General features: G+C 41.5%; 1 protein-coding gene across 5 annotated transcripts in view; it reads left to right on the forward strand.

The window, feature by feature from the left end:
• Nucleotides 1-25,389, forward strand: part of LOC311241000 (nipped-B-like protein A) — a 143,976-nt gene that overhangs the window by 12,539 nt on the left and 106,048 nt on the right. For 3 of the 5 annotated variants that reach the window (XM_084329645.1, XM_084329647.1, XM_084329648.1), the window contains exons 3-9: nucleotides 10,461-10,611; nucleotides 10,870-11,035; nucleotides 19,768-19,868; nucleotides 20,083-20,197; nucleotides 23,759-23,925; nucleotides 24,446-24,594; nucleotides 24,790-24,880. In XM_084329645.1, the coding sequence (XP_084185771.1) occupies nucleotides 10,548-10,611; nucleotides 10,870-11,035; nucleotides 19,768-19,868; nucleotides 20,083-20,197; nucleotides 23,759-23,925; nucleotides 24,446-24,594; nucleotides 24,790-24,880 (853 nt within the window). In that variant the 5' untranslated portion in view covers nucleotides 10,461-10,547. The remainder of the gene's footprint in view (nucleotides 1-10,460; nucleotides 10,612-10,869; nucleotides 11,036-19,767; nucleotides 19,869-20,082; nucleotides 20,198-23,758; nucleotides 23,926-24,445; nucleotides 24,595-24,789; nucleotides 24,881-25,389) is intronic. The other 2 variants (XM_084329646.1, XM_084329649.1) reach the window with 1 other exon arrangement.

Here is a 25,389-nt window from a genome sequence, read left to right on the forward strand (position 1 = left end):
TAACACAATCAGTAACATTTAGATCAACAAAAAAAAGGTAATGAAAATATCATTTGACATTTGTATTTTTGAGCTCTTCCAGACATTTAAAGGAAAATCAATCTATTGTTTTTAATACAAATAGACCTCCTGTTCACTGTAAAGTGCCACGTTTTTATATATTGAGCTTTAAACTTTAAGCTAAATTTTTTGGAACTCAAAACTCACAACCTCCCTCTCCCAAACCATTCCTACAACAATTTGTTGATGTTGCATGATCATGTATAGGCCTACATTTATTATGTATTATATTGTTTATGTTTAAATAACATTTAAACATCAAACTCCTCTGACCTCATCTGGTCTTTCCAAAGACGCGCGCACACACACACACAGAAAGGGAGAATGCTATGCTGTAACGTCTACACACACGGAGCTACTGCTGTTGTTCTTGGGCGGATATGAGACTCGCCACATGATTTTCAAAATAAGAGTATCGATATGAATCGATCTTATTACATCGCATCGATCCGATTCGATTGTTGATAATTACATCGATGTATCGATCTGGATCGATGTATCGTCCCACCCCTAGTTTCAATATAAGCAAGCGTTATGTATGGTGATAATAACGAGTATATTGTTAGCTCCGCCGCCCCCCCCCCCACCACCCCCCCCCACCCCGCTGATGAAAATGAAAGTCATACCGTCATATACCGTATACCGGGGTATTAGGTCATCAAGGTATGACGGTATGAAAAAAATTATACCGCCCAAGCCTTTATTTTTTAGAAAATATAAATATATACTGGATTACTATTACGACTACTACCACTGCCAATACTACTGATACATCCCTATTGACAAACTTTATATTAAAAAAAATATATATATATATTAATAAAATAAATTTGGTTCATTATAAAACTGTGGCGGGCCGCCACAGTCTAGGTAATTAATGGGAAACACTGTTAGTGGTTAACCTACCGTTGTATTCGTTCGGTACACAGCCGTACTGAACCTTAGGTCCAGTACTGAAACGGTTCAGTACAGATACGTGTACCTTTACACCCCTACAAATTAGGGCTGGGCGATATGACCAAAAACGTTATCGCGATAAAATTATAAAATTATTTTCATATAATTCGATATCGATAATTATCGTCGATATAATGTCCGTCAAGTTTAATTAACTTCTTATGCTGCTGCGAATGTCTCAAGTCGAGTTGATGTCGTCATCAGTCTGCGCACGTTAGCCGACAAGCGGAGTATCTCATGACAATAAATATGACACTAAAATACTCTCTTCCGCCACAATATATTGAAACGACGTCCACTGTATATCCCACACTACCATAAACGTGGCCTCAGAATTCAAAACACACACATACTCGGCACGTAAATATATAAAACAGTGCCGTGCAAGCTAGTTATCCTAGCCAGCCTGTTGGTTCTAAGCGATGTATTCCATGACAATGTGCTAAATATGATACTAAAATACTCTCTTCCGCCACAATATATTGAAACGACGTCCACTGTATATCCCACACTACCATAAACGTGGCCTCAGAATTCAAAACACACACATACTCGGCACGTAAATATATAAAACAATGCCGTGCAAGCTAATTAGCCTAGCAAGCCTTGTTGTTGAGTGAGTCCTACCTCCTTCCGGGTCTCGGCCATCTCCTTCACTGATTGGTTGTTAGCTGTTGTGCGTAAGTACGTCATCACGTAACGCTGGTTGTTGTTGTGCTGAGCCGAGGCTGAACGGAGCCAAGCTTGGAAAATCGATATATCGAAACTTTGCGACCACGTTTCATGTTTATTTCGAGGAAATAATTTATCGCGATAGTTATCGTTATCGTTTTATCGCCCAGCCCTACTACAAATAGTAGGGGTGGGAATCACCAGTTTCATTACGATTACGATATCGATTCTTTGGACAACGATACGATATTATCCGATATCACACAGTCTGCCACGATATGATACGATACGATTCGATTCAGGTGCCTGCGATTGATATGAGACGATATTATATGCCCATTTAACACAATCAGTAACATTAAAATCAACAAAAAAAAAGGCAATGGAAATATCATTTGACATTTTTATTTTTGAGCTCTTCCAGACAGATATTAATATCCTATTCACTGTCACAGAGCTGTATTTTGGCTGGAAAAGGCATATTGGGAGTCCGAAGAGGTTAGTGGGGCTATCCCGAGAATGCACCCTCCTTCCCAGTCCCCACTTCTCTCTGCCTATGGCTCTGGGTTAGCTTGTAAGGTTACGCTAACGTAACGTTATCTTCGATCTTTACGCGACATGGGCATAATTGAGTGGCGAGGATTGCAAAGCAGGTTAGATGCATTGGACCCGTTGCGGAATAAAACAGCAGGGACATGTTTTGGGTCACAGAATAGGCACACTAGTCTTGCTCTAGTGACGCTCTAGACGCTACTGCTGTGTGCTGTTGATGTTAAACAGAGTTTCACAACACTGGGCGCGGGGCGATGACGTCGCCGGATTTTCAAAATAAGAGTATCGCAATATGAATCGATCTTTTTACGTTGCATCAATTTGATTATTGATAATAGATCAATATATCGATCTGGATCGATGTATCGTCCCACCCCTAACAAATAGCTCACTGTGGTGGTCGTCAGTTTTTCAACGTTTTGGAGCTTTAAGCTTACCGCCCCCTGCGGTGCACAAGACTGCTGCTGTCGGCTATGTGCGGCAAGTTGTGGTGACGCATGCACAGGTCATGTAGGTGCTTCTAGCAATGCCTTTCTCTGCATCTCCTGAAATCATCACCTCAAATGGCATTATCCACAATCCACATTATCCTAACTTAAGCCTAACTTAAGCCTACACAGACGTAGTTAAGCCATGGCTCTGGGCGGCTTTGTATTGGTTAACCTTAGGCCTGTCACAATAAGGCCTAACAAAATTAATAGTTGGTTTCAGGTTGCCGACCGACCCTGCCGATTTAGGTGCGACCCAATATATTTTATGAGTTTTTAGAAAAAATTATATAATTTTTTTTTTTTTTTTTTTTTTTTTTAATAACGTTTCATAGAAATCTTAGTCAAACATTTAGTATTATGGATATTAAACATGCTGGCAGAGTACATGCATCCATGTTGTTGTGAACATTTTAATTAAATAAAGAAATTCCCTATCCATAGTCGCCGTGGGAAAGAATAAAATAAAAAAATTAAATAAAATAAATTCCCTACCTACCCATGGCCAAACTGACAACCAACCTGAAACCAACTATTAATTTTGTTAGGCCTAACACATTTTGCTGGGCGATTAATTGTCCCAGAAAATATTGCGATAAGCGATATTATTGCAGTTTTGAGAGATTTGTTCTTTTTTGAGAAATGTATTTCCCAACATTTTTCAATTAACCTTTTTATTTTTTTTACTAATATAATTATAGCATAATACAAACCAGGGAAAGAAGATCATGGGTTCAAAAGATGGGAGAGGGGGGGCATAACAGCAATATGTACAATGACAGAAGTCAGACTCTACAAAAATTGAAAGAAAGATTCGGACTAGAGAATAGTGACCACTTAGATATTTACAGATTAGGGACTACTACAACAAGGAAATAAAACTAGACAAAGACAAAGATCAGAATGTTATAATTAAGATAATGGTAAAAGCATACGAAGGAAGGAAGGAAGGGGGGGGGGGGATATCGGCACTATATCAGGCAATAATGGACAGCAAGGACATCACAACCAAATATATAAAGGAAAAGTGGGAGAAGGAATTAGAAACGGAGATAACAGAAGAAGAATGGTATAACATATGTAAGATACAACACACAACCACAGGGTCAAGGATATGGAGGGAGTTTGGGTGGAAAAACATAATTCGATTTTTTTTATAACACCAGAAATACAGGGCAACTATACACCAACACAGAAACCATGCTGGAGAAAATGTGGACAGGAAATAGCAAACCACACACACATATTCTAGGGATGTCAGATAATAAAGAACTATTGGGAAGAGATAGGAGGGATAATAAATGAAATAGTAGGATATGAAATACCCCAGACAGGACAAGTATTGTATTTAGGCAACTTAACACAGGAAGGAATTCAGGGGAAAGACATATACTTGATTAAGATATTACTAGTAGCAGCCAAGAAAGCACTGACGAAAATGTGGTATAGAGTAGAAGCACCGACGAGGGAACAATGGACAGAGATAGTGGGTGGGATACAGGAAATGGAGAGAATCACACATAGGCTGAGGAGAAGTGGGAAGAGTATAGGAAAAAAATAAACGACATCACAGGAGAGTGAAAAGGAGACAAGAAGAAAAATCGAAACGAAAATAAACTATGAAGGTACCAAAGAATGGGTTAATCGCAGATACGCATTGTATGCATGGTTCGCATGTGTGCCAAATGGTGACCTCGGAGCAGGTCCTAAATTATATTATATTATATTATATATTAAAGAACCCATGTCATTTTTATTTTTTGTATTTTTTATTGTTTATCTCTTTTCTTTGTTTTTGTTTTGTTTTGTTTTTCCCTTTTCCCCTTTAGTGAATTTATTTTAGGTCAACTCGTCATTCGATTTTGATATAATTTTTTCTACTATCAGCTATATCTTTTAGTTCTTATCTATCGAATTGTATTGTACTGTCGTTTATAATTTTGACCGCCAATTGTATTGTTGTATGTGGATGTTTTGTTTGTAAATCAAAAAACTGAAAATAAAAATGTAAGTGTAAAAAAATTAAAAATAGCATAATAATGCAAGGAAACCGTTTCAAAGTGCAATAAACCTTTATTTAACATTGGAAGACATTTTAAATATCCTAAATAAAAAAATGCTCAGTTTGATTGTTTATTATAAAACAAACTGAAACTGGAAACAAGCCCTCTGTCTGGCTTTTTGTGTCATCCTTTTAACATGTACATGTATTATTAATGTACCTTGCGGTACCATGTACAAAATGTTAATAAAGTGTGATGAAAAAACTGGAAACGTAATAAATAAAAAGGCAGTGAAACAATAATCAAATAAACACCAAAATATCTACTATCTCTATTGGAATGGAGACTTCAGCACAGGATAAACTAGGGATGGGCAAAAATAATCCAGATCGGTTGATCACATGATGTACTTGAGTACTCGTGGAGGAAAACGCTGTACAAAATAAACGTCTTTTCCGGTGTTTTAGACTTTTATTTTGAAACCCACCCACCGGTCCGGAGCGGAAGTATTGTTGTTATTATCCTAGCAGAACGTATTGAGCAGACAACTTGTCTCGTCCGGTTCTGTGTTTTTGAGCTAATGATAAAACAAATGTTGAGATTGTTGGTGAACAACTAACTTTAGGTTAGTTTTAACGTTAGCTACTAACGTTAGATGCAGCTACTACAGGCAATCAACGATGAGGAGGAAGCGTCAAAGCCGTATAGAATAGAATAGTAGCCCTGTGGTGCGTAGGCACGACTCGAAACTACCTGTTATAATAAATTAATTCATGTTTAACTTGTGTCCAGTCCTTTGACTAGCCCCACCCGTTCATTGTAAACAATGATTCATGTAATTGTATTAACGTTATTCTGTGTTGTAGTTGTAGCTATGCTATACGTTGTATTTCGTTTGTTAGCTATTTAGCTAATGTTGTTAGCATTGAATAGCATCAACGCTAGATCTTTAATCTTTATTTAGCAGTCCAGTTTCTCCGGGCAGTAGCGAGTAACTACTTGGGTCTAAAAATAGCTAACGTTACACTACAAAGAACGCTACTTGGTTAAAAGGAGCAACACTATTGAGAAATGTAGTTAAGCTATGTGGCGTTGCTAGTGCCCGTGCTGTACTCTGTAGCAAGGCCAGCGGCCCCCCACACGGAGAGTGACTGACAAGGGGTACTGGTTCCGCCGCATTAAAACAAACGCGCAAATAGCAATTAATCGCGCCCGTCAAAATCATTGCATTCATTTTAATTATCGCGCCGATTAATCGATTTATTGCTTATCGCGGCAGGCCTAGTTAACCTGTTCACGTATCGCTTCATTATTTTGGCTTCATTGTCTCATTAAAAGCCATGAATTACTATCGGACAATTCCTCGTGAAAGTTAGTTATATACAAAGCAGATGAAAGCACAGCCACAGAGATGGATCCCAAATTTCCCCAATGGGGTCAATTAAGGAATATTTTGTCTTATCTTATCTTATGAACACACACACACACAACACCCCACTTGCACAGTTCAGACCCCCATTCTTATTGGTTTTGGTCTAGAATTATGTCTCTGGCCATCTTATCACAGGGCTCTACAGTGCGACCATATTGCTCGCATATGCCCCTAAAAATATATGTGTGCGAACCTGAAAAATCAATTACGCGCACGGTGTGCGAGTCAGGGTTTCCGTTAGAAAAAATTGTTGCCGGCCTCAGTGTCCGGTAGATTTCAATCTACCGGTCAAATGAGAGAGATTCCAGTCAGAGTTTATTGAGCTTAAAAACAATTGATAGGCAAAAGAATGACAACAAAACAAAAGAATGACATCATCAAGGCATGTAGATTTATAATATTTTTACTTAAAACTAGGCTACTTTTGCGTATAAAGTCATTATATTCCAAATAAAATAAGTCCCGAGACTCGTGCTGCTGCCGACTTTAAATCAAATAGGTGTCTGTGGGCAGTCGCCCGACATTAATAAACAACAGTCTGTTATAATCACATTTTTATGAGCTAACGAATTCCGTTATATTGGACATTTGTATTAATTATATCAAGCGAAGAACTGAGAAATTTGGCAGAGAGAGACGGCAACATTATCGTGGGTTTGCGTGACGACTCTCCACCTCGCAACGACTTATTTGCAAAGAGTATGGCGCTGCAGAGCAGCTGATTCAGCTGTTATTGGCTATTTTCTGGGGACCGCACAGCAGCGCCCCCCACCCAACATTGAATTGAAAATGGCTGAATTGGAGTACTGCTGGAATACTGCATTGTGCTGCTGCTGCTCCGGCTCTGCAGCTTCACAAAAGTTCGCACACCCAGCACTAAGCTCTCGCTGACAACGTCGTTGTCATTATTAGAAGCAACGAGGAAACAAATGTAATGATCGTTTCGTTCATCGCATAGGCTATTTAATTTTAGCCTATTTTAATACAATTCAAATAATCAAATTGTGCTTAGACTCAGGGAATTATTTTCACCGGACATTAAGACCGGAGAGATTAAATATGTCGGACTTCAACAGATTTTGCCGGTCAAATACCGGTAATTACCGGCTAACGGAAACGCTGGTGCGAGTGCAGATTACAGCCTCAGTCGTCCTTTTTTTTATTTCTCCGTTGAGAATCGTTAAACTACAAGTCCCACATTGCACTCAAGCCAACGGTCCAATCACAGTAGAGTGACGTGACTGGTTTCATGGGAAATAAAGCAAATGACCAATCGGAAGCTCTCATTTTGCTTGTTTACGTCCTGAAACTCCGCCATTGTGATCAGGGCTCTGCGTTTTCCGAGACACTAACTTATTATATAGTCTTACCAATAGCAATAGATTTTAGAACACCTAGATTTATCGATAGCAATAGTAATATAACGGTAATGCAACAAAACGAATGCCTTGCTTTGTTAATCATAACGTTGATGCAGTAGCGTATTATGTCGTTGTGTTGGCTGTAACGGACATGACAATAACATAACGTGTACACATTAAAATTGCGATAATTGATTCTAACATTTTCAAATCGATGCAGTTGAATTTTCCCCTTAGGATCGATGCATTGTTACACCCCTACACCAAAGTCACTAGCCCACTGTGTATCTGTGTGTATAATAACTTGGCTAGCGTTATCAACAGCAGAGATGGGCAATAGGGTCCAGCTGCAGCGCCGGACGGCCGGAGTGCAAGCGATGTGACGTAATTGGCAGACTCTACTGTCAATCAATGGTCTACCTGACACGCAAACTCATAAACAATGTTTCTGTACTGGAGGTGTACAGTATTTCAATAGGCAACCCTGAAAGGATTATTTTTCTAGAAGAGCAACACTAGCCAAAACATAGGCATTGTATGCATAAAAGGGGCAAAAGCTAAAGTTAAGTGACTGTTACTTCTGTAGCAGTAGTTTGATTTGATAGTTTATTTGATAGGGACAGCACATGTTAAACACTTTGGGAGCCAGCCGTGTTTTCCTTTTTACCCCCTTGAATGCCCACATCCACTCCAATGTTAACGTTAATATTGCCTAATCTATGTTTTAAATTATGGCTGTGTCTAATCTGCCCGTCGCTTATCAAAGACTCATTTTCCAGTCAACATTGTCATGGCAGATTGTTTTTTTATCGCTTCATTTCCGTTTTCTAGCATTTTGAAAATCTCTTGTTTTCACGGAAAAAACAACACATTCTATGATAATCGCCTTTTACTGGAATATTCTAGAACCTTGTAATTTTTTGGCCTATTTATGAATCGTTTTCAAATAAACGCTAGATGATCGATAGTATATGTGTACGCATGCACGCTCGTGCCGCCAGTTGAAAATCTATTCTCCTATTTCCTGATGGTCAAACAGCCTATCACCATAATCACATAAAAGCTTATATATCCGTGAAAACTGGTCTAATTATCCTAATACTGATAACATAGATTCCTTACCTGAGATCAGATGGTATCCAAATGGATTATTCCAATTCCTGATAGCCATTAGAAAAAATCGCTCATTTGATTGATCCATCGTGTATACAGTAAAACACATATTCTCCAAGGCTCCAGAGTGAACTCTGGTAGACCCCGGTTACATGAGTGAGAAGTAAAATGTGGAGTGCAGTTTTTTTTTAAGTCTAATCCAAAAGGGTGAATTACCATCTGGGAGACGATATGGGGTGCTTTTTTCACATCTGAGCGCCTGGGGTGACTGGATCTCCAACGGTAGGGACGCTTGATGCAATATGATTTCAGATCGCTAATAAAAAAATATTAGCGAATATTCTCGTGAGTGGGCATTCAACCCGCGGGGGGTAAACACAAGAAAACTCGTGGATGGCATTCAAAGTGTTAATGAACATCAAGTACAAAATGTAAACATGCAGGGTTGTAGCAAGAGCTAATTTACACACATGCACGCACAGTACCATAGTCTCCTCCAAACTCATAGCCAAGCTCAGGGACCTGGGGGTGAGAGCAGGCAACTGCACCTCCTCATCCATCACCCTCAACATAGGGGCCCCCCAGGGCTGTGTTCTGAGTCCCCTCCTCTACTCCCTGTACACACACGACTGTGTGGCTCAGCGGAGTAGCAACACAATCATCAAATTTGCTGACGACACAGTGGTGGTGGGCCTGATCTCTGCAAACGACGAGAGGGCCTACCTGGAAGAGGTCAAGGTCCTGGCGGGATGGTGCCAGGAAAACAGCCTCTCCCTGAACGTCAGCAAAACAAAGGAGATGATTGTGGACTTCAGGAGGTCGGGGGTCAAGGACTACAGCCCCCTCAGCATCGACGGGGCACCGGTTGAGAGAGTGAACAGCTTTAAGTACCTCGGAGCCTACATATCCGAGGACTTGACATGGACCACACTAGGGCTGTCTTAAATACTTCGAAGCTTCGAAGCTTCGTTCGATGGCACAAGCTTCGAACATTAAAAAAAAAAATCGAAGTTTATAAAAAAAAAAAAGGGAAAAAAATCTTTTTTTTTTACTTCGATTTGTGTGTGTGTGTGAGAACTACCCATCTCAGTTAGGACAGCCGAATCCCGTCCAATCTTTCGCCGTCGACTAAAGACTCACTTCTTCAACCATTATCTGAAATGATATATAAAAAAAAATAATCTAACCGTGACTAACCTTACTGTCATGCACTTTTCCTAATAAACTAACCTACACTGTAACACGCAACACTTTGATAAACATTGTTACTCAGCTGATAGAGTTGTACCCTTCTTGCTGTCTTGTCGTACAGAACTTGTAAGTCGCTTTGGATAAAAGTGTCAGCTAAATGACTAAATGTAAATGTAAGTCTTGTCGTAGGAATTACACATGGTACAATGACAAGACCTCACGTACAGTGTGTAGACAAGCAACGTGACATACGGTATGGTTGCACTTGTGGAGGTAAGTAGCACTGCATTAGTCCAGCGTACCGTGAGATACTTTTAACTCATTGAATGACCCTGCATGGCAGGAGTGGTGAGCATCAGAGAGCACCGACACGGTTCCCCGAGTTGAACTGTGGCATAGTTTGCCAAAGCCTTTAAGTGGCGCAGGCTGTCCACGCAATGCAGAGTTGAACAAGAACGTGTTGAATATTCCTGTCACTCTCCTACCTTTCTGTATATCTATTTTCTGTTAATTTGATCTGTTTTCTTTCCCCCATCCCTTCACCTCCCTCGTGCTATCCCTCTTCTCTGCCCCACTTTCCCCCGCTCCTTCCCCCCCCCCCTCTTCTCTCTCCCTCTCCCTCCCCTTGCAGGTATAAGGAGATGTGAGGACGGGTGCGTCGTCATCGACCCCCTGATCTACCTGTGTATCGACACACTCCCTCACCTCCACCTTCAGCATGAATGGGGATATGCCTCATGTTCCCATCACCACTCTCGCTGGGATCGCTAGCCTCACAGACTGTGAGTGACACTTCCAGTCACAACATATCTCTCCTTCTCTCCCCCCTGTGGTTTCAGCTACTGGGTTAAATGTCATGTCAACAGAAATATAAAAATTCAAGGGCTTTTTCTGTCTGTGTGACTGACGACTCCCTTTTCTCCCTCATCGCTCCTTTCTTCTCCTGCTCCTCTCCCGTTTCCTTCATTTCCTCTTTGTCTATTCTCTCTCTCTCCCCATGCATCTGTCCATCCCTCACTCTCTTTCTCTCCACCTCTCAGTGTTGAACCAGCTCCCTCTGCCCTCTCCTCTCCCGGCCACCACCACTAAGAGCCTGCTGTACAATGGGAGGATTGCTGAGGATGTCACCTGTCTGTTGGCCTGTCGGGACGAGAGCCTGGCCTCCCAGCTGGCCCACAGCCTCAATCAGGTCTCCACAGAGCACATGTGAGTATTACAAAATGTGTACCGGTATGTGTGTTTATACGCTGCTGCTTTTTTATTTTACAAAGTGATGCTCTACTAGTCTTGTCATTTTACAGTATGAAGTGATGCTCTACTCTGAAGGGATCAATTGTGTGTATGTAGTTGTACAGTTAGGAAATGTTTTAGGACAGCTCTGTTAAACTGTTTAGGGAGAACCCAACTGCGTGCAAGTGTATGGTTTGTTTGCAATATGAGCATGTGTGTGTAAGTGACAGTGATGTGGACATCAATTATTTGTGTGTATGTGAGCATGCACATTTGCTGGCACAAATGATTGTTTTGTCTGGTTCTATGGTAACAGCCCAAAACACCTAACTTAGAAGCTCATTTGACTCAATCTTTTTGGACTCTTGCCAGGGAGAATTGATTAATATATGAATAGCAGTTTTTCTTTAATCCTTTATAACCTGGTTTTGTGGAATATTGCTTGGGGCCCAAAATGAGACACGGGTCACTGGCAGAGTGGCAAAGTGTTTTAAAGCAGTGGCCTAAAGGTTAGAGAAGTGGGCTTGTGACCGGAAGGTCGCCAGTTTGACCCCTGCATTGACAGTAGGGCTGAACTGTTCTTCCTAGCCAACCCTGCTCAAGACAGAGAAAACAGCTGAGCGGGGAGCCCGTCTCTCTCTCTCTCTCTCTCTCTCTCTCTCTCTCTCTCTCTCTGAACTTTATTTTATTAGATAAAACATGTTGACAAAGTTTTACTTTGCAGTTGAAAAAAGGTAATAAATTAAATTTGATCAAATAATTTTTTTCATATATGTTATGATGAATTGAAAATGGGGGACCCTGATGTAAACAAGACAAAAGTCTTTCTCTGGTCTGCATCCCCTTAACACTTTGACGACCGGCCGTCGCCATCTAATATGTGGCTGGAGGACAACGCTTTGTAAACAAACCGATGTACTTTTGGATAGCTATATATATACTTTATAGTATTGCTATCTGTCCATTCTCATTGTCACTTGAGTGCATAAACTGTGCCTTCATAATGGCTTATAGAAAATAAAAATCCATCGGTTGGTTGTCATTTTATAGCGCCGTGAATATAAGCTTTATCGCAGTTTTCGTCTCATATTTTTTCTGGAAAGCTATTTATAGGGCTAAAGGCTAGTAACGTTATATCGAATGGCATTTCTGTTGTATATATACGAATGAAATAAAACAAACTGCTTATCATCCGGACTATTACAGAGCATCTATGTATGAAATGGGGGCGGCGGGGGACGCCGATTAGTATTATTGATTAGCAATACAGTGTCCGTGCAAGTAGCCACATTCACTGATCGATCGCTTGCGTTTTACAACAATGTCTGATCCGGCTGTAATTTGGGTGAAGAGTGTCCTACCGTCAGCCCATGTGATCGCCGGCAGCATTTCCCCATTATTCATCGGCATCTGGTAGATCGATATGTCCATTGGCTGATCATAAATCCCATTATTCCAGGCTGAAATCTGCGCTTCGAACCGTGATCAACGGTGGAGGATGTTCGCTTGGGATCAGGCTCATATGAAACGCCCATAAAAGAAAATGTTCCCCCATTCGCCTGATACTGCAGTGGAGCGATGGCGCCCCTAAGAGGATCTGGCCGGTATTGCATGTTGCCGAAATCACAAATGCGGGTAGATCTGCAGAGTCGATGGGGGACGTTGATACAGTGATTAATATGGAATAAAACAATAACAACTTGCCACGAGTTAACTCGTGGCTCTGGTCCACAACGCATGGCACAGAAACCCGAGTTAACTCGTGGCTGGTCCCCATTGTGTTAACAATTGTGTGTATTGAGCTGTACTGTATTGTGCCCATTCTGAAATCTGTTAATACAATTTGCAATAATAATAACTTCGTTTTATATAGCGCCTTTCAGAGGACCCAAGGTCGCTTTACATAGGGGGGGGGGGGGGGAGATGACAAATTAACAACATAGTGGACAGACACAACATATTCATACAGAGTGAGAAAGTTAGGGGTTGAAGGCCAAGTTGAAGAGGTGGGTTTTGAGCAGTTATTTTTTTTTAAATTAGTCCAGAGTTGGGGCGGTGCGGAGTTCTGCGGGGAGGGAGTTCCAGAGGGTGGGAGCTGCCACACTGAAAGCTCTGTCCCCGAACATCCGTAGTCTGGTTCGGGGGATGGAGAGCTGACCAGTGTCCGTGGATCGCAGGGACCGTGACTGAGTGTAGGGGTGGAGGAGGTCAGTGAGGTACTGAGGTGCCAGGGCGTGAAGGTATTTGTAGGTGAGCAGGAGGGTTTTGTAGGTGATGCAGGATTTGATGGGGAGCCAGTGGAGGTGGATGAGGATGGGGGTGATGTGCTGCCAGGGTTTGGTGCGGGTTAGAACCCTGGCAGCTGAATTTTGAACATACTGGAGCCTGTCCAGGGTTTTGCTTGGGACCCCGTACAGGACCCCGTTGCAGTAGTCCAGGCGGGAGGTGACGAAGGCGTGGATGAGGGTCTCAGCTGTGGTGTCGGAAAGTGATGGTCGGAGTCTGGAAATGTTTCTGAGGTGAAAGAAGGCGGATTTGGTGAGGGAATTGACATGGGATTGATAGGAAAGGGTGGAGTCCTGGATAACGCCCAGGTTGCGGACCTTAGGGGATGGGGAGATGGAGCAGCCGTCAATGTTGAGGGTGAGATCCCCAACCTTCCGGAGCAGAGCCTTGGGTGCCACAACCATGAGCTCGGTTTTATTGTTGTTGAGTTTGAGGAGATTAGATGACATCCAGGTTTTTATTTCGTGAAGGCAGTTGATAAGGGAGTGTGGGGGGAGATGGGTGGATGGTTTGGTGGAGAGGTAGAGTTGAGTGTCGTCGGCATAGGAGTGGAAGCTGAGGCCATGGCGGCGGATGATCTGACCGAGGGGGAGCATGTAAATGGTGAATAGGATTGGGCCAAGTACGGAGCCTTGGGGGACGCCTTGGTTGACTGGGGCCGGGGTGGAACTGGAGTCGTCGATGGTGATGAACTGTGTCCGGGTGGTGAGGTAGGATTGAAACCAGGAGAGTGCTGAGCCAGTGATGCCGATGTTGTTGGATAGGCGGTTGAGGAGGATGGAGTGGGAGACTGTGTCGAATGCTGCAGAAAGGTCCAGGAGGATGAGGATGCTAATGTGGCCAGAGTCAGCTGCAAGGAGGAGGTCGTTGGTGATTTTGATGAGGGCGGTCTCTGTGCTGTGTTGAGTTCTGAAGCCGGATTGAAAAGGCTCATAGAGCTCATGGTTGGACATGTATTGTTGGAGTTGGACGGCCACTGCTCTTTCCAAGATTTTACTAAGGAAAGGAAGGTTGGAGATCGGACGGTGGTTGTTTAGCTCGTCTGGGTCGAGGCCGGGTTTCTTGATGATGGGGGGTGACGGAGGCTGTTTTGAAGCAGGGGGGGACGAGACCAGTCAATCAATCTGTTATGCTTAACACGCAGTACTATTAACTTTACTTAATTTCTAAGATTATATCATTTAGTTATTTTTATGTGTGATCTAAAGATAAACAAATGGTTTTAAAAGTGTTATATTTATCTTCTCTTATAGTACCAGAGAGAAGCTGAGGAGAATCAACCAGCAACAAAAGCTAAATTTATTAAAAGAAAAATATTTTTTTTCTTTTCTTTTTTTTACATTTGAACCCTTTATCTGCCAGGGATTCTTTATCTGCCAGGGATTATTCTGATCATATACCCCTCTCTGCCACTGTTGAAAGTCTATGGAGATGTTCCCCTTCTTTGCAGGGCTATAACTTTTTAAATTGTATTGCTAAATTGACATTACTATGGCCCATTCAACGTCAAGTATCTATCGTTTAGGATGTAGCAACGTTCTACTTTTTCATTCACATATTCATACTAAAATATGGTCTAAAGTATAAATATGTTTTTATCGTTTTCTGCAGCATTCTGCAGAACGTGAGTTATAGCCATAAATGCATTATATTGATGATCAAATACAGTTTGATAGCGATCGGCGCCAGATAAAAAATGTCAAATGTACGTGCTTCTAGAAGTTACTACTCATCATCTGATGTTGACCGGATGGGGGGGGGGGGTCGTTTATAATTCCGTGGCCAACGTTAGATGATTCGTGTAGTGTGGGTGATATGATCATCAGAGCAGTTTGTATCGAACACGGTAATAATAAACGCTGAAACTTACCCCAGTCTCCTCGGGCCGTTGGGCGATCAGCTTGGAGTAGAAAGTTTGCTATTATGGGATGTTGATCTAGATGAACCATTTCCAGGTTGTATAATACTATATACGTTCAAATAACGTTGTTTATTGAGTTAGGGCGAGCGATTGATTATCCAGTGTGTCGAGATGGAGCCCCGGGAGCTATAGCGAGTGGCCGGACCGAATTTGGATGAGCACCACTTTCGGTTTCCGGTTTGCTGTTTGGGCGATCCGCCGATCGGCCACCAGATGGCGCTCTTGAACCGTTGGAGAGTTGAGAGGAGATCAACAGATCTCAAGTCTCCGTGGGTGAAATATGATTGCCATCACAGATTTTTGAAATATTGATCTCAATGACGTGTTACGGCGTCATTGGCAGATTACGCATGGCGGAGAATGACGTGTTAACTCGTCCTTGGCGATTAAAGATTGAACTTTTTTCCCTGTGGTATCTAAAATGGTATTGAATATCGATACTTTTCAAGGTATCGTATCGAAGTTCGAAATTCCAGTATCGTGACAACACTACTCTCTACTTGTTCAATTCATGTTTAAGTAGCAAAACGTTGCACTATAAAAACGAACTGGATAGTTGGTGATAATAAACATTTAACTTCATTAGCTGAAGTATTCTTAAAATCATTTAAGCCATTCTCCTTTTCTGTGTGTGTGTGCATGTGACGTCTCATATCTGGTCTGACCTCAGAGTAGTTTGATAGTATTTACTGAGGATTGCCAGATAATGTTGATATTTAAACTATGGCTGTCAGTTTATCACGTTAATTAGATTAATTATCGCGTTATGAAAATTAACTCATTCATCCCATTAAAATGTAGAATAAACATTTACATTTACATTTTAATGGTCCATTTGCATGTTCTTGGTATCTGAATCTATGGATCTCAGGGAATGTATTCCCAGTGTCAGAAATACTGTGTCTGTTACTAGGCTTGAGTAAATTGTAATGAACCTAATGAGAATATAATTTTTTTTACTGTGAAAAACACCATGCAAAAATTTACCAGACCTGAAAAATCTAAGCAAATTAATAAAGGGAAGATGATTAAACAGAAGGTTTTGTAGATACAGTACTGAATTCTGCCTTCTGCGATTAAAGTGCGATCAATTAGATTAATTAATTACAAATCCTGTTATTAATTAGATAAATTTTTTTAATCGCCTGACAGCATTTTAAACATAAAAAAAATTATAATACAAAATAAATATGCATGATCATGCTACATAAAAAAAAGTTGTTGTAGGAACGGTTTGGGAGATGGAGGTAAGGGGGTTTAGATTGTGTGTTGTGAGTCTAGACTTCAGAGACACAAAGTAAAGTACAGAAAAAAAGGTACCATTGGGTAGCGGTATCAATTCCCAGGTAAAAAGAAACATTTTCAGGCTCGTGTCCCGAACAGACCCACCGCGTAGACCAGATGCAAGCCGCATTTTACAATAAACCTCTGTTGGGGCTGCTTTTTTTTATTATGTTATAATCGCAAATTTTATCGCAATTGTAATATCTGTCAAAAAAAATCGCAATTCGATTATTTCCCAAAATCGTGCAGCCCTAATTGACAGTGAGCTGTTTAGGTGCCCTTGAGCAAGGCATTTAACCACCAACTGCTACAGTGGAGGTGCTCAGTGGCCAATAGTAGAAGACTGGTTGTTTCTGGGCAGATCCCAAATGTGTAACTAATGTAAGGCCATGTCCAGACGAAACCGATTTCGGTCGTATCAGTCAAAGTATTTGATCGTATGCACCTTTCATCCACACGGAATTGCGTTCTGGCAACCTGAAGACACTATTTTCTGAAACCGGCTCTCAGAGTGCGCAATTCTGAAGACGCTTCCCTTGCGTCGCCGTCTTTACAAGCGATACAAGTCTTTTCCTGAACCGTTGACGCGATAGCCCACCTCTCCCTTACCCCGCGTGTGCAAACTCCCACATCACAACAACAATGGCATCGTACAGAGTGCTTAAATTGAGTGGCAGCGTGTTGCAACACCAATACTAATACTAGACTGAAAAACGGCTGAGTACATCTCCTGTTCTGAGACAGACAGATAGACACAAACACACACACACACTGGAGAGAGGGGAGGATGCAAATACACGATACTAGCTAGAGATTAGCGTCACATAGCTGGCCTTTTTCTGAAAACCCAAGTAGTAGCCATTGGGGGCCGTCTAATCTCACTCTATAAGGCCAGCATTTCAAAACAGACTTGCATTGTGCGTGAGGCTGTTTGTAGAGCTAAATCTATACTTTATAGTATTGCTATCTGTCCATTCTCATTGTCAATTGAGACCATAAACCGTCCCTTCAAAATGGCTTAAAGATTTTTTTTTTAATCAATACGTTCTCATTTATAGCGTCTTGAATATAAGCGTTTTTTTTTAACAAATGTTTTTTTATTTACCTTTTTTTTTTACATAAAACCAGACACACAATACATAAACAGTAGAAATCCACAATAAATCACAGGACTATGATTGACATAATAATAACAATAATGACAGTCCAGTACTTGAATCAGAATAAATGTAGATTAAAAGATTTACCCATAATAAAAACAATACAATACATTATGCTCTTGCTCGCTCTCCCCCCCCCCCTCAGGAACCCCTCTTGGACAAACCATCCATTATTACGCTTAACACCAGGAATTACACATTCATATACTAACCTTTATCCTCTCCACCACATCTAACCAGATTGCTATGCTGGCTTCATTAACACCTAAAATTATTACGGTAGATATCTCTAGATAAATCACATCGAGATAGGTAAGAAAAAAGAACCCATACCTTCCGGCACATTTTATCCGGTTGAATCCAGCGTGATGCTATCAGCTTTTTAGCTGCCGTAAGACCGGACAAAATGTGTCTCTTTACCTGTATAGAGGCTGCTAACTGAGAAACATCATTCAACAACAATACAGGCAGTACAGGTATGGTCAGAAATAAAAATTCTGATAATTGCGTTGTTATTTCTTCCCAGAATATCTTAACAGGAGGGCATACCTGCATAATACATATGCATAAATGTACCAATATCACCATTTAAACATAAGGAGCATCGAGAGTCTTGTTTAAGCCCCATTAGGTGCAAACGTCTAGGGGTTAAGTAAGTCCTATGAATAAAAGAATATAAGCGTTATATGGGATTTGGTCTAGTCTATTTCGTGGAAGGCGAGATACAGGGTGCTAAGCTAATAACATTAAATCGAACAGCGTTTCGGCACTACAGAAGCTAGAGCTAAAACTCAAAATGCATATTGTCGGTATTCATGGTCGCCCATGAATGCATGAAAGGGGGGGGGGGGCGGGGGATGTCGTTTCTGATATTGATTACTAGGGATGGGTACCGAATTCGGTACTTTTGAGGTACCGAACCGAAACACGTCGGTACTACCGAGTATCGAATCAAGTGAGAAACCAAAAAAAAAATAAAAAAAAAATAATTATTTTTTTTTACCCTTTTTTTACCTTTTTTTTTTACCTCAACGTTCACACGCACAATATATGCTTACCTAGGATTTTACTTGATTCAACAACAAAGCAGTCGGAGCAATGACAAGCCGAAAACTGTCGAAATTGTAGTTTGGATTTTTTTTTACGACTGAGGTAGGTAAATTAAATTTCTTGAGACTAAAGTACCGAAAAAAGGTACCGTTGGGTACCGGTATCGATTCACAGATACCCATCCCTATTGATTACCAATAACGGCGTTAGCCACATTCGCTGATCGCCTGGTTGGCTATGATAACAAGGCCTGATCAGCATGTAATTTACGTGAAAAAGATCTTACTACAGTTGGATCCCCAAAAGGATTTCCCAGTTATCGATCGCCATCTGGTAGATCGATATGTCCATTGGCTGATGATATATTCCTTTACTGCATAGTGAATTCGGCGTCGCAAAAGGTATTCCAAGCTACAGGCTACACGTATAGATTCCAGCTAACAGTAAACTCCATTAAAAGTAAAAAAAATAAATAAAGCACCGTTCTGCCACAGGGAACACTGCATTATCGAGACAGCGCCCCTACGAGGATCTGGCCGGTAATGCACTTTTCAAAATTCCAAGAGTGGGGTAAATCTGCAGTGCCACTCGGTGACATTGAGTAGGTTATTAAAATGGAATAAAAGCCAAAACAACCTTGCCACGGACATGTCCGTAGTTGGCCCTCTACCGTTGGATCCGAAACACGGACATGTCCGTGGTTGGCCCTCTACCGTTGGATCCGAAACACATGGCCGGGAACCAGTTAATGAATGCTTTGCATAACAACAGCAATGTATGGATGCTATCCTGCCGGCATGAGTAGCAGCTCTCAGTGTTCGCTGTCTCATCAGTTTTCTTTAGGCCTGCTAGCATTAGCTAGCTACCAAGTGTAACCACCTACTGTCACATTGATACTGCCGGCTGGCAGCACCAACACGTAGTTGCACTGTGGGTCTGGGCGATGTTGTGTTTTGTTATATAATTAATTTCTTATGGTCTCTGTTATGTAAATGTGTGTTTCTCAGAGAGCTGAAGGACAACCTGGGCAGTGATGAGCCAGAGGGAGACGCTCCACTTCTGCTGCAGACCATGTTGGCCAGGAATCCTGGCATCTTCAGGGAGAAAAGTATGGACACACACCAATAACTTCACTCTGCTTCGTTTTCTCTTAAGCTCCCAGTCTAAATGTAATATGTCTGCATCACAATATAATGTAAAATAAAAGTGGGCTTGGTGAGAGTGAGAGAATGTAACTGAAGTATAATGACACAACTAACTTTAATTACAAATGTAAGTTGATACCCGTTTATATGTTCCTGTGGTTGTGTTTTTTCCCTAAGCAGATGTCATGCAGCAGCCAATGGTGCAACAGTACAAGATCACCCAGAATTCCATGCATAGCCCTGCGCAGTCTGGAAACTTCCAACAGGCAGCCATATCGCCCAACCCGTCAAGGTAGGACAGGTGTCATACAGATCTCCTCCTTAGTAGGGGTGGGAGAAATAATCCAGTGATGTACTAATTGCAATTTTAGTGTTTGCATCGGTATGCAAAATGTAATAATCTACGTCCTGTTGTCTGTTTTTTGAGTGTGTGGTTCTTCCTAGCATTGTGTGTTGATTTAAACATACTGACAGCAGCTGAGGTCAATTGTTGGGCTGACCTGTGTTGGTCAACCAATGGATTGTTTGGTCTTGATGCTGTTGGTTGACCAAGATTACTTTTGGTCTACTTGCAACAAAAAATTAAAAGTATATATATATTATATATATATTATATATATATAAATAAATAAAATAAAAAGAGGTTAAATAAATAAGGGGGAAATACAACATCTTCACTGGTGCTTTCTAGCTTCCCGGAAAGCTGTTTAATGTTGTTCACTAGCTTAAACCATCTGCTACAGCAGAGCATGATGACAATTTGGGTTACTTCCCACGGAGCAGTGAATGGGTGAGCGAGCGAGCAAGTGGACATGTACACACACAAATCGGTGGTAAAGAGGTCTCACTGGACCCTAGAACTATAACACCACCAGAATATAATACTAGAGAAGATTCTCTAGTCTCTGACATCAAGGCCACCTAATCATCCCTTCCCCTTAATTGGCTGATATCAATCCCTGTCTCCTGAGCCGTTCAGCCATTGTCTAGTGCAGGGGTTCCCAAACTTTTCAGGCCAGGGCCCAGAAAATAAGGCGTCAGAGAGCCGCGGCCCAATGCACATCGTCGGGCTTTTTTTTTCTTTTTTTTTGCCAGGCGACCGATTTTATTAAATTTTTTTAACTTTGACCAGTCACCTGGTTCTTTTAGCGTTTATCGCTTTTTCTTCGCATTCATACTTGGTCAAGTTCGACCGACAGAAGCATGCTGAAAGGGTTCAGATGGGGGGGAAAGACACTCTGGGAAAGGCACGGCTGCCGTCCGGGATTCGAACGCGCTCAGCCCCAGATCCGCGCGAGCGCGGTTGTCCACGGCGCTGAAATAGCACTCGCGGTACGTGGTGAGCTACTGGAGCTCCCCCGGCGACCGATCTTTTAAGCCAAATATCACTTCAATCCTATTAAGTTAGTTCAAGTTAGTTATTCATTTATATGTGCTATTTATGAGAGGGCTAACTTGTTGCAAAATAATAATGATAATAATCATAGCCTCATTAAAATACTATTGTTGCTTCGGTTGTTTTCAGCGTTTTATGTGCATAATCTGTTATTTAGTTTGAAATGTTCGCTGAAATAAGTAGATTTTTCGTTTTTGTTTATTTATTAAGTTAATATAAAACCATATAGTCACATTTTAGAATACAATAGAATAGAATTTTAGAATACAACTAGAAACACTGTCCTGGCCTGCTTCTAAGTTCAGTGGCCAATCTTTTTTTATTTTTATTTTATTTTTTTTATCATCTCGCTGCTCGCGGCCCACCTTTGGGTCGCGACCCCGACTTTGGGAACCACTGGTCTAGTGTGATGTGTGACTGGTGCCAGTGTATGGCAGCCATTGAGCCTGCGTAGCCCAAGGTTGGGTGCTACCAGTGGTGGTGAAGGAGGCAATTTCCACCCTACATTGTGGGGAGCGCTTTGAGTGTCTAGAAAAGCGCTATATAAATGTAATGAATTATTCTGGAGGCCAAAGTGACTGCACAGCAGCCCACATCACTCAGTGTAATTTAGTCTCCGTTTGTGGTGGAAGTGAGGACAGGCAATGGTATGCAAGCTGGCAGCCGTCGCTCAAATCCCAACTCTGCTGGAGTGGATATTGCAGGGTTTATAGTTAATATAACCAGCTGTCTGCTGGCTGGAATGTTTATGAGCTGTTTATTGTTTAACTATGGGGATAATGTAAGCCTCTTTATTTATTTCACAGGTCTGTTAATTGATATTTTAGAACGTTTTAACTTGTTTTTGTTATATATTAATAGTGTTGGGCAAGTTACTTTAAAAAAGTAACTAGTTACAGTTACTAGTTACTTCTTCCAAAAAGTAACTAAATTACTTACTCGGTTACAAATTATAAAAGTAACTAGTTACTTCAGAAAGTAACTATTGCGTTACTTTCAAGATTTTTTTTTACATAAACAGCATACACAAATCTAAACTATTTTAATGTTGCTGTGGGACAAAGTGAGACTAGCCTCCAATCAAATGCCATGTATGTAGATATTATAATTACCGGTACTATGTTTATATAGTGGATCATACAAATACAAACAGAATAGATGTTTTGGAACTTTTGTTATGTATTGCCCCTCAACAGGCCACAAACAACTGGGCAATATTAAATTATGCTTGTTAAGCACTATACCAAAAATAAATAACAAATATATACTGATTGATTGAACATTTTAATTAACAGATTGCAGAATGGGTACAATACAGTACGGCTCAATACACACAATTGTTAAGGGGATGCAGACCAGAGAAAGAGTTTTGTCTTGTTTACATCAGGGTCCCCCATTTTCAATTCATGACATTTATGATGAAAGTCTTTCTCTGGTCTGCATCCCCTTAACAATTGTATGTATTGAGCTGTACTGTACTGTACCCATTCTGCAATCTGTTAATAAACTTTTCAATCAATCAATCAATGACATACACAACATACAGATATAAGAATCTAATCGAATCATCTAAACTAATCTAATCATGACATTTAAGACATGCATGACATGAGATATATATATCTCTGAGCACCTGAAGCCTGTGCTATTAAACCAGGAAGTGCAGCACTGTTGATAAGGCTGTCAGCACTGCAGTAGAGCCACTCAGTGCCCTGCGCTGCAAAGAGTGAACACAAAACGCTCATGGACCCGCGGTCTCATGTTGACTGAGTCGCTTGTGTTGTTCGTTGGATTCGTTTTGGATTATTTGGGCTCAAAACGTACACTACACGGACCGCGGTCTCATGCTGACTGATCAGTGATCGCTTGTCTTGTCGCGCTGTGTGTCAGACTCTGGATGCTTTAGACACCCGCCCACCTCCACCTCTGATTGGCTTACCATGACATTTTATTCAACCTCAGCCAATCGTCAGCATGTATGCTTGGCTCGCGCACTGCCCACTAAACAAGGAAGAACATATTATTGCCTCTCGGCGCAGAGATCTGTCTGATGAAAGAAACAGGTTAATTCATAGTAACTCGCAGCATTTTTTTGCAGTAACGGTAACGGCGTTATTAAGATTGGAAGAGTAATCCGTTAGATTACTCGTTACTGAAAAAACTAATGCCGTTAGTAACGCAGTTACTTATAGCGCCGTTATTCCCATCACTGTATATTATATGCTTTTGTAGGATTTATTTCATGTGGATTCTTTCTCTATTTCTGTCTCATGTCATTATCTCGCTCAATGACTCAAATATTAATGTTGTCTCTGTCCTCGCCACTCTTCTTTCCACATTTCTCTGGGCCATCTCTCTGCCCTCTCACTCTTTCTCCCTCTCTCACCCCCCCCCCCCCCCCCCCCTACCTGCCACTCTTGTCTCTTTGTCTCCCCTCTCCACCCTGTCCTCTCCCAGTCGTTTTGTGTCCCCCCAGTCTAGTTGCAGTAGCCGGTACATGGGTCAGCAGAGCAGCCCCGTTCCCAGCCCCTACACTCCCCAGAGCCCTGCCACGGGCTACATGCAGCAGTACCCCCACCAACAACCACCCAGCTACAACCAGCACCAACAACAGATACAGCAAGGTGAGGTACAAGACAGCGATGTCTTTTTTTGTGGCTGTTGTGTGTGTGTGTGTGTGTGTGTGAGAGAGAGGGAGAGGGAGGGAGAGGGAGGGAGAGAGAGAGAGAGAGAGAGAATATATATATGCATGGATGCTGGTTCATGGTAATTATAGAGGAACAAATGCATGTATTGTTGATCATTTTATTTATTTATTAATATATCAGCTGCCTGCCTGCCAATAATCGCTTGTCTTTAATGAATCATTGTGTGTTGGCCTGGAGAAGCCATTTAGCAGTTTTCCCCATTTTATGTATTTGGTCTAATCCTGATATGAAATATATAGATTATATAATAATAATACTAATTCATTTTATTTGTATAGCGCTTCTCAATGACCCGAAGATGCTGAAATATATATAGTTTGTATGTCCCTAATAAATGCCTGTTTCAACTTAATGCTATTGTTGAGGCAAATAAACATCCTGGCCATCCTGGAGATTGTAAAGAAGTGTAACTCCTCTCTTCCCTCCTATCTCCCAGTATCGGTAGCCAGCCCCATGGTCCCAGGTGGCATGAGGAACATCCACGAGGGCAAGGTGTCGGGTCAGATGGGCAACGCAGCCAACCACCACCCAGACAGACACGGCACAGAGGACTACCTTAACATTGTCCACAGACTGGGCAACGAGGTAATTATGTAACAAGTCTGATGCAATACAAAATCAAATAAAAAGAAAATATTCAGAAACATGGAATCTGCATTGAGATCCGATAGTTTGGTCTATTTCTTAAAAAAAAAAAAAAACTTTTAGGTAAATGTTTTACATACTCGTACTGCCGTACTCTGCCAGCTAACCTGTGTGTGTGTGTGTGTGTGTGTGTAGGAGGGTGACCCAGCCATGAGGAATGCCTCCTTCCCTCTGAGGTCTCCCCAGTCGGGCTGCTCTCCATCAGGGAGTGACGGAACACCCAAACGTAAGGAGACCGGGAGGGAGGGAAGGACCAACGCATACACACTCGTCCAGAGTTGGGATTTGATTGGGGCCGGGAGTGGAAAGGCATCTAGCTATAGATTTGATGAAAACCGTGAGGGGAAATCCCCCTCTTCTTTTGCCTATGCTTACCTTAGAATGATATGAGGAGGACCGGACACTCCCCCAATGTTGTCATGGAAGTAGTTTAGCACTGGGATGTGTCGCGAAGGCAAAGCCGTACTCTAAATGGTTTTCGGTCTCACTGAGGAAACTGGTTCTGATACGTCTTGATGAAAAGAATAGTTTAATTATGTCATAAGATAAGATAGTTCTTTATTGTCTGTTGATACAGAAATCTCTTTTGTGTCAGACAAAAAGGAAAAACACAAAAAAAGCATGTTACAGCATAGACAGACATACAGACAAGACATCAGAGAAACAATGTCGTTAACCCATTTCCTCCCTCCCAACCAACGTTATTCATTTGATGTGACACAGTTCCATAAGTCC

Source organism: Notolepis coatsorum (genome assembly GCF_963971535.1).
Source record: "Notolepis coatsorum genome assembly, chromosome: 1".
Lineage (NCBI taxonomy): Eukaryota > Metazoa > Chordata > Actinopteri > Aulopiformes > Paralepididae > Notolepis > Notolepis coatsorum.